Source organism: Balaenoptera borealis (genome assembly GCF_965194805.1).
Source record: "Balaenoptera borealis genome assembly, chromosome: X".
Lineage (NCBI taxonomy): Eukaryota > Metazoa > Chordata > Mammalia > Artiodactyla > Balaenopteridae > Balaenoptera > Balaenoptera borealis.
Genome location: NC_138881.1, coordinates 15,860,865 through 15,877,983, shown reverse-complemented (window position 1 = coordinate 15,877,983; position 17,119 = coordinate 15,860,865). Strand labels below are relative to the sequence as shown.

The following is a 17,119-nucleotide window of genomic DNA, read 5'->3' as shown; positions in this document are numbered from 1 at the left end:
ATCTCTCAGATAATACTTTATGGCACATCATAAATTCAAAGCTACATCTTCCTAAAGGTAGTTTCCAATGTTATCCCAATATTTAACCTTCAGTTCAAGTGATGATGCCTCATGCAAAATCACTCTGGGCAGCTTGAGAACTGTGTGTGTAAATGAGAAAGGGGCAGAGAGTGAACCCAGCTCACTCTCCCCTTTTGATCCAGGAAGACAGGCACACTCCTAGCACTCACCTTTCTCAGATTTCTTGTCTTTCACTGAAGACGAAGTGCCACAGCCCATGTCTTGTTAATCATGTATGTTCATGAATCAACTTCTCACTCTAAAACAGGGTGAAAAGTGCTTCCCTTTACTCTGCGAGGAGCCCCTCCTGACTGATCCACTTCGGTCACAGATCCTGATGAGGAGGACACACGAGGGAGGGAGGAAAGCGGCCGTTAACAAGGTATCTAAGGGCTGCTCAGCAAGATTCATTTTACGCTTCTTCTCAACTGCTGTTCATCATGTGATATGGAAAGTGATCAGACATAGTCTAATCCTGGTTTATTTTCCAAAACACAGAAGCAGCAACAGAGCAGCTATAGATTGCTTTTCTGCAACACATAAATTACATTTTCCCCGTGTCTAGGTCAGATCAATACTCTATAAAATAAAGCATTAAAATGAAAAGAAAAATGGAAATGTAGGATCATACAATTTTCTAATTGAAATAAAGGGAATGGGATATGAAGGATATGACATAATTTAACCGTTTTGCTTTTAAGTTCAAAATAGTTAAATCTATCTGGGCTTTTAAAAACACAAATTGGAGAATGGCTATGAGACAACAACAACATATTTATACAACTATGCCAAAATTCAAATCAAAATGAGTTCTTTGACACTATTTCTCAGAATCAGTCAGGGCACTTATTTTAAAAAAAAAAAAAAAAGAGGAGGCTTCAAGGCCTCCCCAGAAACTAAAGCATCAGAATCCAGGAAGTTCCCTTTTCAAACAAGCTCTCCAGGCATTTCTGAGGCCCGTCCAAAGTCTGCCCTCGCACTCACCAGGCCTTCCGATGGCTCAGCTGAGACTGCTACATTGGATTTTCCACAATCACTCCATGGGAGTTTTCAACAAAATTCCTTTCTGTAGTAATCCCACCTCATGCCTTTTTGGGGTGATGTTTCCTTTATTTCGTGATGCTCCAAACCAGCCTGTGCTAATCTATTTGCATTTCTTGATAGTAACAAAGTCAAAGAACAACTGACTTGGGACTGTGCCAGGCATGCCTATTTTTCGTTAGTACTACACTAAACGCTGCAAGATTGCGACTCAATGAAAGAAAGGGGCAAAACAAAATGAGCAAAATATTTGAATTATGGAAATATTTTTAAAACAACAATAACCTTAATAAACATATTCTGATCAGAGCTAGGCTTGATTCTATTATGTATTGAATTAATTAACCCTCCTAAACTTTGGGTTATTTCCAAATTTGATAGGCATTTCTTACATACCTCTCTTATCTACATCAGGGGTAAAAAATGTCAACAGGGTCAGCTCCAAGGGCAGAAAACCCTTGTGGCATTCCACTCCAGACCAATCTCTAGGGTTACTACAGACCCATTACATTCACACTCTCCTACTCCTTCAGTTAGGTGGTAAATTTACCCATCGTAAGCATCCACTTACTTATCTATGAGACGTCCTCGTAAATTTCGCTATTTTAATGAAATTAAGATATATAATTTGACACCTTGACATTCCAGGCTAGCCAGCAGCAGCAGAAGAAAAAGAGGAGGAGGAGGAAGAGAAGAAGGAAGGAAGGAAGGAGGGAGGAAGAAAGGAAGGAAGGAAGGAAATCAGTTTGCCATTACTTTTAACAACATAATTATAGACATTTAAAGGTGGTAGACTTTTAAAATTACCCAGAATTTACACAAAGTGCAAGAAAACCAAGCCCCTTGTCTAAAGTCATATAGACAAACTGGCTGTCAAACTCTGTTGCATATTAGCATCACCTGGGGAGCTTTTAAAACTCCCAATGCTCAGACGGCACCTCACCAAATTAGTCTCTGGGGATTTAAAACACAGTGATGCCTGGGTCCCATCCCCAGAGATTCTGACGTAATTGGTATTGAGTGGGGTTTGGGCATCAGGGGGTGTTAAAAGCTCCCCAGGTGATTCTAATGTGCAGCAAAGTTTGACATTCTCTACTGGAAACAGTGTTCTAGGGAACCCATGGTGATGCCTAGTGATCATCACATTTCCCTCTAAATGCTTTGACTCCATCTGTTTGGAACAGAATTTTTCCAGAGGTCATGTCAGGCTTATAAGGCAGTGGCTTCTGGCATCTACTCTTTGCTTGTCTTTGAAATTGGGGCATTATTTACCCATCACCTCTGTTCTCTCCATTCTCAGACATTTCTCAAAGGTTATCTGCAGTGCCTATGAGAACACGTCTGCTGGGTTCTTCCTCACCCTTTGAAGTAGTTCATTTGGTCCTGGTGAGTTTCTCCAAGTGCCTAGATCCATGCTCTCCTATATGAGTACCACAAAACTTACCAGGGGAGATTATTTTAAAATGCAGACTCCCAGGCTTTACTGCCAATGCTTGGATTCAAGCAGTCCAAGGGGGCCTGGGAATGTGCAATTAAAAGTGCACCCTTCATGGGACTTCGACACAAGCACTCCCCATATCTCAGTTTGAGAAACACTGCTCTCCATATCTCCCTTGGGCTTTGCTTCCATCTTTATGCTATTTTTTTCTACCCCTTTTTATGAATACGTAAGAGTTAGGCATTGAGTAGGCAACACTGATGCTACGATAGGAAGTGATATATTTCAAACTCAATTTTTTTTTCCAGAAAAAAAGCGCAATCTCTCTCCAAAGGCATTTGGTTCTCAGCCACTCCTCAGTCAATTCATTACACAACAAACAAAAGTCCATATAAAAGATTCACTAGGAACTAAAAAGCATCAAACTTGAATATATTTCTGCTAGACTGTAAGCTCCATGGGTACCTTTATTTCTAAACACTCTTTGAATCTCTGGCACCTACACAGTGCATTTCACATAGCAGGTGCTTGATAAATGCCAAATGAATGAATGAATGAATGAATGAATAAGGGAACGCATATTTCTAAGCCAGGGTCCTTTAAAAAATTAATGCTAAAAGTAATTATTAGTCCATCATTTCGTGCACAGATACATGCTATTTGATTACACAAAAGCCTTTTATTAAACCAGAAAATGGGTAGTACTTATATATTCATTTTTAAAGAAAAACTTTAAATCATGATAGAAAGAAATAAGCATTGTTCTAGAATTCTTGGGTTATTAGAAAAAATAATTTGCTATTAGAATTTTTACATTATTAAATAATTTAATTTCCTTAGGTAACAGGTAAAACAAAAGAGTCAGGTCATTTTAATTCTCACCAAAACAAGAGCTGGTTAAGGCCAGGTGCCACTTTACTACTCCCCTACACTACCCAAGCTAAACTGCAATCACCCACTTAAAGGCTGAGAGGGACACACGTTTGTAAGCAGTGTATGTCCCTTTGAGGACAACCCTGGGTGGTGCAAAGCTGATAAAAATGATTTGGGAATTTTCCATTATTTGGGACAAACTAAGCTTCTTCCACTCCCTGCCCTCTGTCAGCATCAGATAAACAGTGTGCTAAAGAGGTCTCTGAAGAAATGATTTCCCTAGGGCCTGAAAGGAGTTCTCCAGCTCAAAAGGTGGGTAGTCTCTGCAGCATTCACAAAGACCCAAGGATGCCGTAGTCAGTGACATAAACCACTTAAAAGGTGGATCTTGGCAAAAAACAGCTTGAAACTTGCTCAGTGCTGCTGCCCCTACCAATATATACCAAGGGTGGTTTTAAAGCATAAACGTAAAATAGTGACTCATCATTGGCACTCACTTATAATCTGCAAAAGGAAAGTCTTCTAATGCTTCTGCTAAAAGGTTTTCACTGTGCATGGGGGGGGGTGGGGGGTGGGGGGGAGGGTACAGTGGGGGAGAACTGTTTGACGTTGTTCAGTTCTTTTCATCTTAACCACTATTCATTTCCCAAGGTGAAAATACAAGGAAAGAACAAAAGATGGCCCTTGGAGCCAACCCAACCTTGGTCTCCAAGCACCCTCCAAGTGCTAGCCCAGCCTCCCCAAGTTGTTCTTATTTATTCTTGATTTTCTTTCAAAGTGCATCTCTATTGAACGCCCACACCTTGGCTCAGCCACCTTGACCTTGATTCTGCTCCGCCTCTGGCATTCTAGATGTGACTTGTGTAGTTTCCCATGCTAGAAGCTCAGCTTTTCCTACAGATGCTGACTTTTGTGAGAAGTTTGTACTCCAGCCTGCCCCCAAGAAACCCAAATCCAGAACCCATAGTCATTCAACTGGCACCATACCCCAGCCCCCAGAGTGGGAGGTGAGCAGGTCTAATTCCTCCCCCTTGGACTGTGAGACACAAGCATGGAGGACAGATGTCTCTTCAGGCTTACCCTGCTGCATTCTCTTTGGCATTCATTGAAACGGAGGTTCTACAGCCTGATGTCTGTGGACTAAAGATAACGAATGGGCATAGAGCTGGGTAGAGGAGTCCCTGGCAGACCGCTCTAGAGAGGCCCCTTCCACCACTACTCTTCCAGTAGAACACTGTAGCATTTGCTCCTGTGTGGAGTCTTAAATGAATAAAGGGAGTTCTGTAAGATGGAGCTGGTGATTATTCCTGGGTCCATGAAAGGGTAAGAAAAAGGAGGAAACGATACTGACCACCAGAATGTATCTGAGGGTGTGTGTTGTTCTATCAGACAGGATTGTAGTCAGGAGGCAGCTAGGCCTAGCGCCAGGCTTTCCAAAGTGTGTTTGTGGAAGAGGAGTTCTATGTGGTTTATGATTCTAGAAATAAGACCCAAAAAAAAAAAAAAAAAAGTCCCACCATCAAATAAGTTCAGGAGAAGTAGGATTAAACAGGTTCCTTTACTGCAGAACTCCTCAGAGCCTCCTGGATGTTAATATGCAGCTCTAATACGAATCTCTAAGAAACAGCTATAGTGTGCACTCTTTCCCAAATAGCCTAGCAGGGGACACTTTTGAGGTAAAGCATTTCAAGAACATCTATTGTTCCTAACTGCCTAATGCTGGCCCAATGGAGACTGGGGTTTAGAAGTCAGACGAACCAGAGTTTAAATTCTTCTCAGCTAGTCATTAATTCCTCTGCACCTCAGTTTTCTCATAAGAAAATAGGGATAATAACACCTACCTTACAGACTTGTATTAAAGGCTAATGAGAAGATCAATGGTGGAAAAAACCGACTGGAACAAAGAGCAATTCTTCTTAGCTGATGAGTTAGGAGGAGCCATGCACGGGTGGTACCCACTGTGGTTGACGTGTTGAAACAAAACGTGTTTGCTCTCACATCTCTTCCTTCAGAATGCACTGTCTGGGACCTCCCAGAGGTTAAACCCCACAGGTGTCTGTCTACTGGTTCTGGGATAATTATAGACTCACAGAGAAAAGGACTCTTTTCCCCTGAGACCGCTAAGATCTGAGAAAATGCTTTACCAGTAATAATAGTAACAGCTAAGATCACTACTATTTATTAAGGGACTATTTACCCAGCACAGTGGGTACTTTATATTTCTATTATTCCAGTTAATCTTCACAGCAACTTTCAAGGGGATATCATCACTCCCGTATTAGAGAGGCAGAAACTAAGACTAAGAAATTAAATATCAGACTCCATGGCACAGCTGAACAGTGGCAGAACTAAAGACCCATTCTGTTTCATGCTTAAAGAACAAAAATGTCTGTCCACCAAAAAGTTAGCTGTGCCTTGGTTTCAGGATCCAATTTGATCAATCTACAGAAGCACTAAATCACTAAAGAGAATTCTTGAACACTGCAAGGAATTCTGTTTCCATTTCTTACAGATAGATGGAAATCCTGTGGTCCTCTGTGCCAACAAGAGGGCAAGGGAGTTAAAGGAAGTTTTCTGAACATGAAGTTGTATAGTGGGCAATGACCCATGAGGGGCCTGGAAGGGTTTCTCAAAGTATCCCCTCCCTCATTTTCTAGCTCTCACCCAAGTGACCACAGAGTTTTCCCAAGTATCGAGTTCCTCTGAAATAGGCTACAACCCTTCAGAATGCAAAGTCACCTGTATACCTTTTTAAGCTGATGACAATTGATTTGTAATCAGCATATCTGAGAAAAATCATTCTGAGAAATTGCAAAGCAATAAAATAAACTTCAAGTAGTACACATTTCCTGTTCCATTGCTACACAATGTATGTTTATAATGTAGACTTCTGCTTGCCCAAAATACCTAAGAACAAACAAACATATTACCTGTTTCTTCTGCTTGGCCGATGCAGAGGTTTATCCTCACCCCAGGTGTTTCAAGAGAAACAAAATCAGAAAAAAACTTCTCTGTGAGGGATGCAGAGATCTGAAAGAAAAGAGGTACAATTCCAGCTCTCTCTGGAGCATCCCCCTACACATACTTACACACACACACACACACGCTCCATACATCTCACATTTCTGCAGCTCTCTGCAGGGAGAGCTCTTGTTTAAACAAATCAAAAAACAAATACACATGCATACACACAAAGAAATAACTCGAACAGACTTTGCCTTTCAGCCTGGAAGGTGAGCCCAGAGCCGCAGATCCAGGAGAGGCTAGGCTGGCCAGTGAGCCGCAGCTGTCTGCCCCAACCCTGCCCTGTTCCCAGTGAAGAGATAAAGGGATGCACTCAAGTAGTGCGCTGTGGTCACATGACTGCTTCCAAGGGGACCAGGCCACTGTTTGCATAAACAATCTGATCAGTACAAAATACAAAATAAATTTTGGTAAATAAGGGCAGAAAAGCACTTAGTAGCTGATCTTTAGGTCAACTGAGGATAATTTTTAGGAAACATTATAGTAACCTGGGCACGATTAAGAAAAGGAAGTGGGAACACTAAACATTACTCCTTAGGATTTGAAAAGGCATGGGTTTAAGAGAGTAGCCTTTGGGTGCCATACTGCAAATTCATTTCTATGACATTTTTATTCTTCCAGTTATTCAATTAGCTGCTTGTTGAAGAAGGTGAAATGGAGTCCCCCTAACACAGAGTTCCTCTGTGGAGTTTATGATTAAACTCTCTATCCCAAACTTTATTCCCTTTCTTGCCCCGCACCTGTTCCCCTCAAGTTGAGGAGTATCAAAGAAAAGGGAGGATTGAAACTGAGCAGGACCCTGCAGGGGACCTCCCAGGTACAAAAGCCCCTCCATGTCCCCTGTTTCTTGTTTGTAGAAAAAGGCGTTAGTCTCCTAGGCTTCACTGAGTTCCAAAGAGCAGACACAAGCAGTTAATGATGAGGACAACAGTCACAGGACTCCTAGCTCCTCCTGAAGGGATACAGATAATCTAATGCATATCTCTGAGTTGTTCTGCAGAAACTAAGACCCTTCACCCAGTGGAGGATGGTGACTCCATGCTGACCACAAGCATGTAGACCCCAGACTGGTTGGAATCAGAAGGTTGAGATTCCCGAAACACCACCCTGCTACCTCACCACCAACCAATCAGAGGAAGCTCCACAAGCTGATCATGCATCCTATGACCCTCTCCCCTAACACTGTCTTTAAAAACCCTTGCCTGAAAGCCATCAGGGAGTCCGGGTCTTTTGAGCATAAGCTGCCCGTTCTCCTTGCGTGGCGCCCTGCAATAAACCCTTACTTTGCTACAAACACCCACTGTCAGAGTTTGGCTTTCTGCGCCACGGGCACATGGGCCCTTGCTCGGTAAAAAATATATCTGTGAGAGGGAGATTCACCTCCCATCATCAGCAAAACGGAAAAGGAAAGTTGACCTGTGATTTTTGCTGAGTTTGAGAAGGAAGAGGAGGAAGACACGACTGAAAAACTGAAGTGCCAGTGTCAGTACTGGATGTCACCAGCCTCAGTTCTGCTGTCCTTTGAGGCAATCCAGAGGTGAGTGATCTTGTTCCTAGAGTCTCATGCTGACTGCAGCTGCACCAACAGCAATATTCCTCCCAAACTCTTCCTAACTGGTTACACAGCGTATGTATTTTTGAGCTTACTGGCCTTAGGCATCATGAGCTAGGATTTAAAGGTCTCCAGCCATAATCATTTGATAACTCCACCCAAGCTGGTCTTTAGTCAATTCCTTTCCGCAATTGAGAACCACAGGAGATCCAGTAAAGTGGTTACCTAGCTTACTATTCAATCTAATGGAGTCACTTTAAAAATAACTGGAAAGGCAGTTCTGGGCTTCTGTACTCCTATTAGCATATTAAATATTATCAGAGGGCCTCATTATGAGGTAATACAAACATACAGGTTTCCATGGCAGGGACTCCAAGACTAGAACCTGATGTGAGGCTGCCATACACACTGTAAATGAGAATATAATTACCCAGGCTCCCCAAAAATAGTGGACAATGTCACTATATGGCTGGGTTTCCAGCCAAATGCCTATTCAATCCACGTGATTAAATGATGGCTACGTCTAGTTACAGTTGTTCAAATGTCACCTCCTCTGCGTGAAGCCTTTCCTGAATCACCAAAGGGGAGTTAGTCATTCTGTCTTCTGGCTCTCAAAGCCATGTGTGTGTCCAATTATAGAACTTTCCAAAGTGTGCTGTAATTTGTCCTTTTACATGTGAAATCCTGAAGGAAAAGGATCCATTTCATTCCTCTTGGCATCTCCAGTTCCAAATGCATAAGAGGTACTGAAGGGGAGCAGGTTTTTCCACCCAAAATATGCCACTTTGGCATGAGAATTATTTTGAGCTAAAGGCAATCAAAAACCCAACAGATCCAGGAAAAGTTCTTTACCTCCCCCTCAACTGCCTAAATTTACATTGAAAAGGGGCCCTGTGCCAGGAAGAGAACTATTACCAGAGATACCTTTTTACCTAACAAACTTATCTGTATTACAGGGCAACCTCTGTTTTCCAAACCTCTCCTCTGCCTGCCTGCGAATGGCTTTCCTTTTCTTTGTATCCCCAGACCCCCACCCTTTTCCTTAGCTCAGGACGTTATATAAGCTCCAATTATCTGGCTACCTTTTGAGTCTTCATATCTTTATGGGATTCCCATGTGTACATAATTAATTTGTTTTTCTCCTGTTAATCTGTCTTATATCAATTTAACTATTAGACTAGCCAAAGAACCTAGAAGGGAAGAAGGGAAAATTTTTCTGCCCCTACAGTACTCACTAAATATTTGTTTAATCACGGAAAGAACTCATGATTTAGGTGGTTATTTTAACAGCCAGTCTCTGGACCATGAATTGGATTGGCTGTGATCTTTATGTGATTTGTCTAAAATTTAGAATTTGCTTAAAATGAAGAACTTCACCATATTTTTCCACTGTATGAAGAACACTAAAATGTTACTTTGAGCACCACAAAGAGTCCTGTAGCCAGCTTCCAATTGTTAAATGAACCAGCACTGATGTATGGGAACAAATCACAATAATGATAATAACATTTATTGAGCACTTACCATATTCTAGTCACTTGTTAATTTTAAAGGTGTTAATCTTATTTAATTCACACACCATCCTATGAGGTATATACTATTATTATCCCTACTTACGTATTAGGAACTATAGCCCAAAGTCAAACAGCAAGCGAGTGGCAGAGTTGGGATTTGAACTCAAGGCACTTTGACTCTAGAACCTCTATTTATGATCATTACACTATACTGCTTCAGTCAGCACCTTGTGTGTCTGCAAAATGAAGCTTCCAGCCTCTTCGCAGATGCTCTCTGACTTTCCTCCAGCTAGGCAGGGCTATGTTCTCCCGGCCTGAAAAAAGAAAAAATGATGGGCAAAATACCATTAACTCACTCAATAACAGATTTATACCCCCAACAGGCAAGTTGGGTCAATTTATCTGTCAATGGGCACATCGTCATATGAAAACAGCCAATAGGAAAGGTGAGAGTTCAATTTCCCCCTTGGAAAAGGCCATAGAAATTACAAATCATCCTGAACTAAGATGCACTGGGCTCTTCTACTCAATTCCACACATTTTTATTGAGCTCCCTCTATGTGGCAGGCACTGTGCTGAGAAGCAAGGACATAAATGGTGAACAAAATGGGTATGATTAGGTGAGGTAAACACATAGGTAAATAAGAAATCAAAATAAAATTACAAATAAAGAGTAACTCCCCTATTGGAATATAAGCTCCAGGAACCTAAAACAGTGCCAGGCGCATAATTGATATTTATTACATGAATAAATGAAAGCAATACAGTATGACAAAGTCTCTAATAGGACAGGTATGAGGCACAGAGAAAGAGCCCTACCCCAGAAAGGGTGATGAAGCAAGGCTTTCTAGAAGAAGTGATGCCCTGAGACCTGATGATTTCACAGCCAGAAGTTAGGAGTTACCCAGAAGAAAAGAGGTGAGGGAGAAAAGAGAGTGTTCTTGTAGGTATGTACTTAACAAGGATGTGAAATGGGAGAGATGAAACAAAAATCAGAATGAAGTGAGTCCCTAATTATAATGCTGCAATTAGACTTATAAGCAGATAGAGAAAACTGTCCATCTGCTGTGACTGAAAAATGGTGGCCTCTCCACCTCTGCAGGCTGGACTTACTCTTTCTTGGCTGTCTTGGTGGTCTCTCCTTCCTTTCTCACTTCCCCACTCCCCTACTGGGTTTGCCTTCACCTTTCAAATAAACTTGGTCTCAAATGCTTGTCTCAGGGTCAGCTTCTGAGAGAATCCAAACCAGGATGCTCGGTTAGTCTATGGTAGTAGCAAGCTATAGAAAGACAGAGAGGAACAGAGAAGACTGGTTTCCTCACAAGGGAGAAATTGGGCATTGCAGGCAAACCTCTACTATTTCACAAGCTTCCTGAAGCTGGCCACAGTTCCAATTTCTACCAAGGAAAAGTCATTCTAATGGGCAGCTCCTATAATTGGTCATGACACACCCTGGGGAATATGCTAGAATCTAGGCAAAGCAGCTGGACTTGGGAATAGACTGAGAAAAGAAATGATGTGTGCAGATCTGTTTGGTGCTGAGTACTTAAGGTGTCTGCCCACTCATGGCCCCTGATACCTTAATACCTGATAGCGCCAAAGTGGGGAACTCAGATGGGGCTGGCCTTCCAGCTCTGACAACTCTCAGCTAGCCCTCTGGTGCTGGGGCTGTTACCAAACTCAGGTTCAGTGTTGGCTGGAAAGGAAAGGCTGCTTTATTCAGGACGCCGGCAACCTGGGGAGAAGGTGGGCTAGTGTCCAAAAACCAACTCTGAAGATTCTGTTCAACCATGAAAGTTTTTAAAGGGAGAATCATTTGGGGAGGGTGGTCAGAGTCTTCCTTATCTTCCAATGTGTTCAGACTTTAAAGTCTGTGGTGAGGTAACAGGGCAGAGTTCCTGGGAGCTTGTGCTCAGCCTGAAGTTACCATCCTCCACCTGGGTGGGGCCTTAGTTCCCTGCAGAAGAACTCAAAGGTATTGTTAGTGTATTACTTGAGGAGGAACCAGGACCCTGCTGCACTGTTGTTTCTTGACAGCTCCTTCCCTGTTTCTGCATTCCCTCCCTTCTCTGATTAGCAACTGTTTGAATCTGCCCTTTGGAACTCCAGGAAGGTCAAGGAGACTGAATGAAGCCTATTTCGTACAAACAAGAAACAGGGGACACAGAAAGGATCTGTACCTGGGAGGGCTCCACAGGGTCCTGTTCCATTTCAGGACCAGTGGTAAGCAATCACACCCAATCCCAGCTTCCTAGCACCTAGCAGTCTCCAAACTGAGGTACCTGCCCCACAGTAAATACACAGAAGGTGTGTTGGACAATAGAAAGTACAATATTAGAACTCATATTTTCTTATTCTTTCTGAATTTTCTATTTTCGTTTATGTTTGGTAATGTAAACAAATATGAGTTCAGTAGTAGTAGTTGTAAGTAAATAAATATAACTGTATCAGAAGTCCATTCTCAAAAAGCTTTCACTGCGAGAGGTTCATGATCAAAAACATTTGAAGAACCTTGATTTAAAGAGCCTGCTTTCTTTTGAAGAGAGGGAAGGAATACTAAGTAGTTTTACATTTTCATAAAGAGAAAGGATCAAGCATATTTCCAGGGATGAGTTCTGGGTACTGAAAAACCACATTAAGTAGGAGAAAAGAGAGGTCATATTTGGCAAGTCATTAGAAAGTTATTAAAATAAATCAAAGGTGGGTTATAAGTCACTATCAGGTGAAAGAAATTCATAAAGGTCAGGGCTGGGCAGATCTGTCTATTGGGGTCACCTGGTCAGCAGCCACAATGGCAGGCTGAAATAGCTGTCCTGTGTTGAAGTTTATAAATTCATCATTGAAAGGCTCCATCTTGGGTACAAAAGTTGAGCTTTCCATGGTTGTGACTTAATAAATACAAGATTAGTAGATACCAGGATTTAAATTTTGACCACTGATAATCTAACCCTAGCTATGTCCTAGATGGCTTGAGTTTAAAACAAAGCAAAACAAAACAAACAAAAAAACTCCTTACATTAACCTTGAATGTTCATAAATCAAATGAAAAAGCTTCACAGAGAGTAAGAGGGAATAAGGACACTCTACCCACTCTATCCTGTCTCTCCCACGGAATGAAGCTATAAAACCTGGACAAAGGGTTTCCCTGGTGGTGCAGTGGTTAAGAATCTGCCTGCCAATGCAGGGGACAAGGGTTCGAGCCCTGGTCCGGGAAGATCCCACATGCCACGGAGCAACTAAGCCGGTGCACCACAACTACTGAGCCTGCGTTCTAGAGCCCTCAAGCCCCAACTACTGAAGCCCGTGCGCCTGCAACAAGAGAAGCCACAGCAATGAGAAGCCCGTGCACCGCAACGAAGAGTAGCCCCCGCTCACCGCAACTAGAGAAAGCCCGCGCACAGCAATGAAAACCCAACACAGCCAAAAATAAATAAATTAAATAAATAAATTTATTTTTAAAAAAACCAAAACCTGGACAGAATCCATGGGCCAGCTATTTGAAGACTGGCAAATTCCAAGATGGCTCCTAATGATCCCTGCCTCCTGGTGTTCATGCCTTTGTGTAATCTCCTCCCTTTCAGTATAAGGCTTGACCTAGTGACTGCCTTCTAATCAACAGAATATGGCAAATGTGTTGGCCTGTCACTTCCGTGACTAAGTTATGAAAGACTGTGACTTTCTGTCTTGCTAGCAGACTCTCTCTATTGCCTTCACAACTCGTGTGCTTTTGATGAAGTAAGCTGCCGTGTTGGAGAGGCCCACATGACACAGGACTGAGGGAAGTCTCTGGCCAAAAGCCAGCAAGGAACTGAGGCCCTCAGTCAGACCTCAAGGAACTGAATCTTGCCAACAACCACGTGAGCTTGGAAGCAGATCCTTCCCCAATTAAGCCTTAAGATGACTGCAGCCCAGCCAACACCTTGATTGCAGCAGCTTGTGAGAGATCCTGAAGTAGAGGGCCCATGTAAGCTTTGTCCGGATTCATGACCCACAGAAGCTGTGAGATCACAAATGAGCGTTTTAAGCCTCTAAGTTTTTTGTAATTTGTTATACAGCAATAAATAAGTAACACAAGGACTCTAGAAAGTAAATAGCAGAAGCCATACTGAGGAAGATCAGAGTTTGAAGTACCACCACGCTGGTGGTGAGTTGACCACTTTTTCCCCTCCAATTCCCCCAGACTGGATTCAAGGAAGCAGAAATGAAAATCAAAAGCACAGTGAGAGTGCTTGCTTCGGCAGCACATATACTAAAACTGGAACGATACAGAGAAGATTAGCATGGCCCCTGCGCAAGGATGACACGCAAATTCGTGAAGCATTCCATATTTTTCAATGTTCATTGCAGCGCTATTTACAATAGCCAGGACATGGAAGCAACCTAAGTGTCCATCAACAGATGAATGGATAAAGAAGATGTGGCACATATATACAATGGAATATTGCTCAGCCATAAAAAGAAACGAAATTGAGTTAGTTGTATTGAGGTGGATCGATCTAGAGTCTGTCATACAGAGTGAAGTAAGTCAGAAAGAGAAAAACAAATACCGTGTGCTAACACATATATATGGAATCTAAAAAAAAAAAAAAAGGTTCTGATGAACCTAGGGGCAGGACAGGGATAAAGACGCAGATGTAGAGAATGGACTTGAGGACACAGGGAGGGGGAAGGGTAAGCTGGGACAAAGTGAGGGAGTGGCATGGACTTATATATACTACCAAATGTAAAACAGATCGCTAGTGGGAAGCAGCCACATAGCACAGGGAGATCAGCTCGGTGCTTTGTGACCACCTAGAGGGGTGGGATAGGGAGGGTGGGAGGGAGGGAGACACAAGAGGGAGGAGATATGGGGATATATGTATATGTATAGCTGATTCACTTTGTTATAAAGCAGAAACTAACACAGCATTGTAAAGCAATTATACTCCAATAAAGACGTTAAAAAAAAAAAAGCACAGTGAGCTAACACTGTACACCTATTAGATTTTTTAAAACTTCTAATAATATCCAGTGCTGCCTAGGATATGGAGCAACTAGAACTCTTATACTTTGCTGGTGGGAATGCAAAATGGTGCAGCCACTCTGAAAAAATAGTTTGGTAGTTTTTCATACAGTTGAACATGCATATGGCACTTGCCATATGACATAGCAATCCTACCCATCCGTGGATATTTACACCAAAGGAATGAAAGCTTATATTCATACAAAAACCTGTACACAGGTTCATATGGTCAAATACCGAAAACATCCCAAATGTCCTTCAATGAGTGAATGGATACACAAACTGTGGGACATCCATACAATGGAATATTATTTACCAATAAAAAGGAACAAACTACTGATACACACAAGCTGGATGAATCTCAAAGGCATTATGCTGAAAGAAGCCAGGCTTAAAACGTTGAGTACACTTATATGACATTCTCGAAAAGACAAAACTGTAGTAATGGAACACTGATTAATGGTTGCCAAGGTTTATGGGGTGGGGGGGGATATGACTACAAAGGAATAGCAAGAGGGAGTTTTGGAGGCGATGTTCTGTATCCTGATTATGGTGGTGGTAACACTAATCTACCCATGTGTTAAAATTCACAGAACTGTACAAGTTGGTTTTACTGTACACTAATTTAAAAATAAATTTTTTAAAAAACTTCAGAGCTGGCTCTGGCTTAGCACCTTTGGGTCTGTAGATATTAAAGTGTCCATGGGCTGACTCTGACTGCCAAGGGCCTTCTTAAAGCACAGCCAGAAGCAGTGTCTGCTGCTGTAAACTACGAGCACTAAGGAAAACACTTGCCTTTCCCTCTGACTTCACTTTTAGCTCTCTATACATGGGCAAAACTCAAAAAACAGAGATCCCAGTGAGAAAACGCACCCCATCCATCCTTTACTTAACAGATACTTACTGAGCAAGTTCTAGCTACGAGGCAGGGATACAACAATGAACACAGTCTGATTCATTTCCCTACCAGGTTCACAGTGTAATGAGGGACACGGGCCCGTCCACAAATAATTTCAAGACAGGAGGTGTAGGTACAGAGATATGCCATGTGCTATTGGAGCCCAGAAGGATATGAGCCCTGCCAGGGCAAGTCAGGTAATGCTTCCTGGAGCATACAAAGTGGAGAAAGGCATTCCAGGGAACTCGGGAGCAGGTTACATTTGAGTAATGTTTCCTGAGACTAGGGGATAGAGGGTGTATACAGCAGAGGATGGGGATGTGAACCTGAGGAGGCAGACTGGTGCCAAGTGTGACTGTTCTTGAAAATCGCAGCAAAGAATTCATACTTTAATCTGTCAGTTAGGGATTGCAATTTCAAATGCTTACATAAGCTGGAGTACATAATATAAATGAATAAAGCAGCCTGGGTGGAAATGATGGGACATTCTAGAGAGTTCTTGTCTAAATGAGGCAGCTGCTACTTACCAGTAGCTCCCTCTTAGGCTGCCATCCAGAAATCCTGGCCCAGTGTTACCCAGTGTAATTTTTCAAGAGAAACTGACATACTTTTCTGTAAAATCTCCCTATTTTTAAATGTCAGTATGAGTATACTTCTACAAATTATAAGATGCCATCGATTACAAAGTGTATTATTATTTTATGTACGAATAAGAAAGAAAAAAGCCACCCATCAAACAATGACACTCCATCGATTTTAAGGCACGTTCCAATTTCAGAGGTGCTAAAATGTGAAAAAATGTGCATCTTAGAATCAATGAAATGCAGTAATTCTCATTTTCTCAAAACACTGTATAGACTCTGGGGTGAGGCTGCCAGATTGCAAACTCTGTTTAAGTGAAGGGGAGCCTAAGAGTAATCTGATTAGATTCACACTTTAGGAAGATCACTCTGAAGGTCAGATGTGATGAGCTGGGAAAAAGCCAGACAGAGAAAGACCAATGAGGAAGCTCCTGCAAGGATCCAGGAGATGGATGATAAGTGCTGAATTAAAGCAGTGGCAGTGGAGACGAGGGGCCAAATGTGAAGGCCTTTTGCTTTTTAATGTGAAAGTCTTTTAGGTAATAAGTCCCACAGGTCCCAGACTGGGTACAGGTAGCAAGGGGGACAGAGGCATCCAGAATGATTCCAAGGGTCCTAGTTTGGAATACCAGATGGATTCATCACTTCTTCAACAATGCTCACTGGGTGCCAGGCACTGCACTGGGCCCTGGGGGTACAGTGGTGGATAAGACAGACATGGTCCCTGCCCTCTCGTCATTTATGGTCTAGTGAGTGACGCCATTAATTGCGGTAGAGAGTGTTACCGGGTATGGGGTAGGACATGAAGGGGGACAGGCGTGTTTATGGTGGAGAAAAATAACGAGTTAAAATGTCCCATAGCCAGTAGAAGCTCCTTTTAAAGCCCAGAAAATAAATCAGGTCTGCAGATTCTGATTAAAGAGGTCATCAGGTTACCGATAACAGCTGAAGTGATTAGAGAAGATAAAACAGGCAGGGAGAGCTTGTAAAGTCACAAGGCTATAGGGGCAAAATCAGAAGCCCGGGGGAATAGGGACATTTAAAGGGAATGAGAAGGAAGGAGCAAACAAAGGAGACTAAAAAAGCAACAGTCCGGAAAGGAAGAGGCCCAGGAGAGAGGGGTATCTGTAAACCAA

General features: G+C 42.3%; 1 protein-coding gene across 7 annotated transcripts in view; it reads right to left on the bottom strand.

Moving 5' to 3' along the window:
- PPEF1 (protein phosphatase with EF-hand domain 1) overlaps positions 1–17,119 on the bottom strand; it is a 148,235-nt gene that overhangs the window by 118,134 nt on the left and 12,982 nt on the right. For all 7 annotated transcript variants that reach the window (XM_082375679.1, XM_082375676.1, XM_082375680.1 and 4 more), the window contains 3 exons: positions 9,730–9,816; positions 6,343–6,442; positions 231–394 (listed from right to left, as the gene is read on the bottom strand). In XM_082375679.1, the coding sequence (XP_082231805.1) occupies positions 231–279 (49 nt within the window). In that variant the 5' untranslated portion in view covers positions 280–394; positions 6,343–6,442; positions 9,730–9,816. The remainder of the gene's footprint in view (positions 1–230; positions 395–6,342; positions 6,443–9,729; positions 9,817–17,119) is intronic.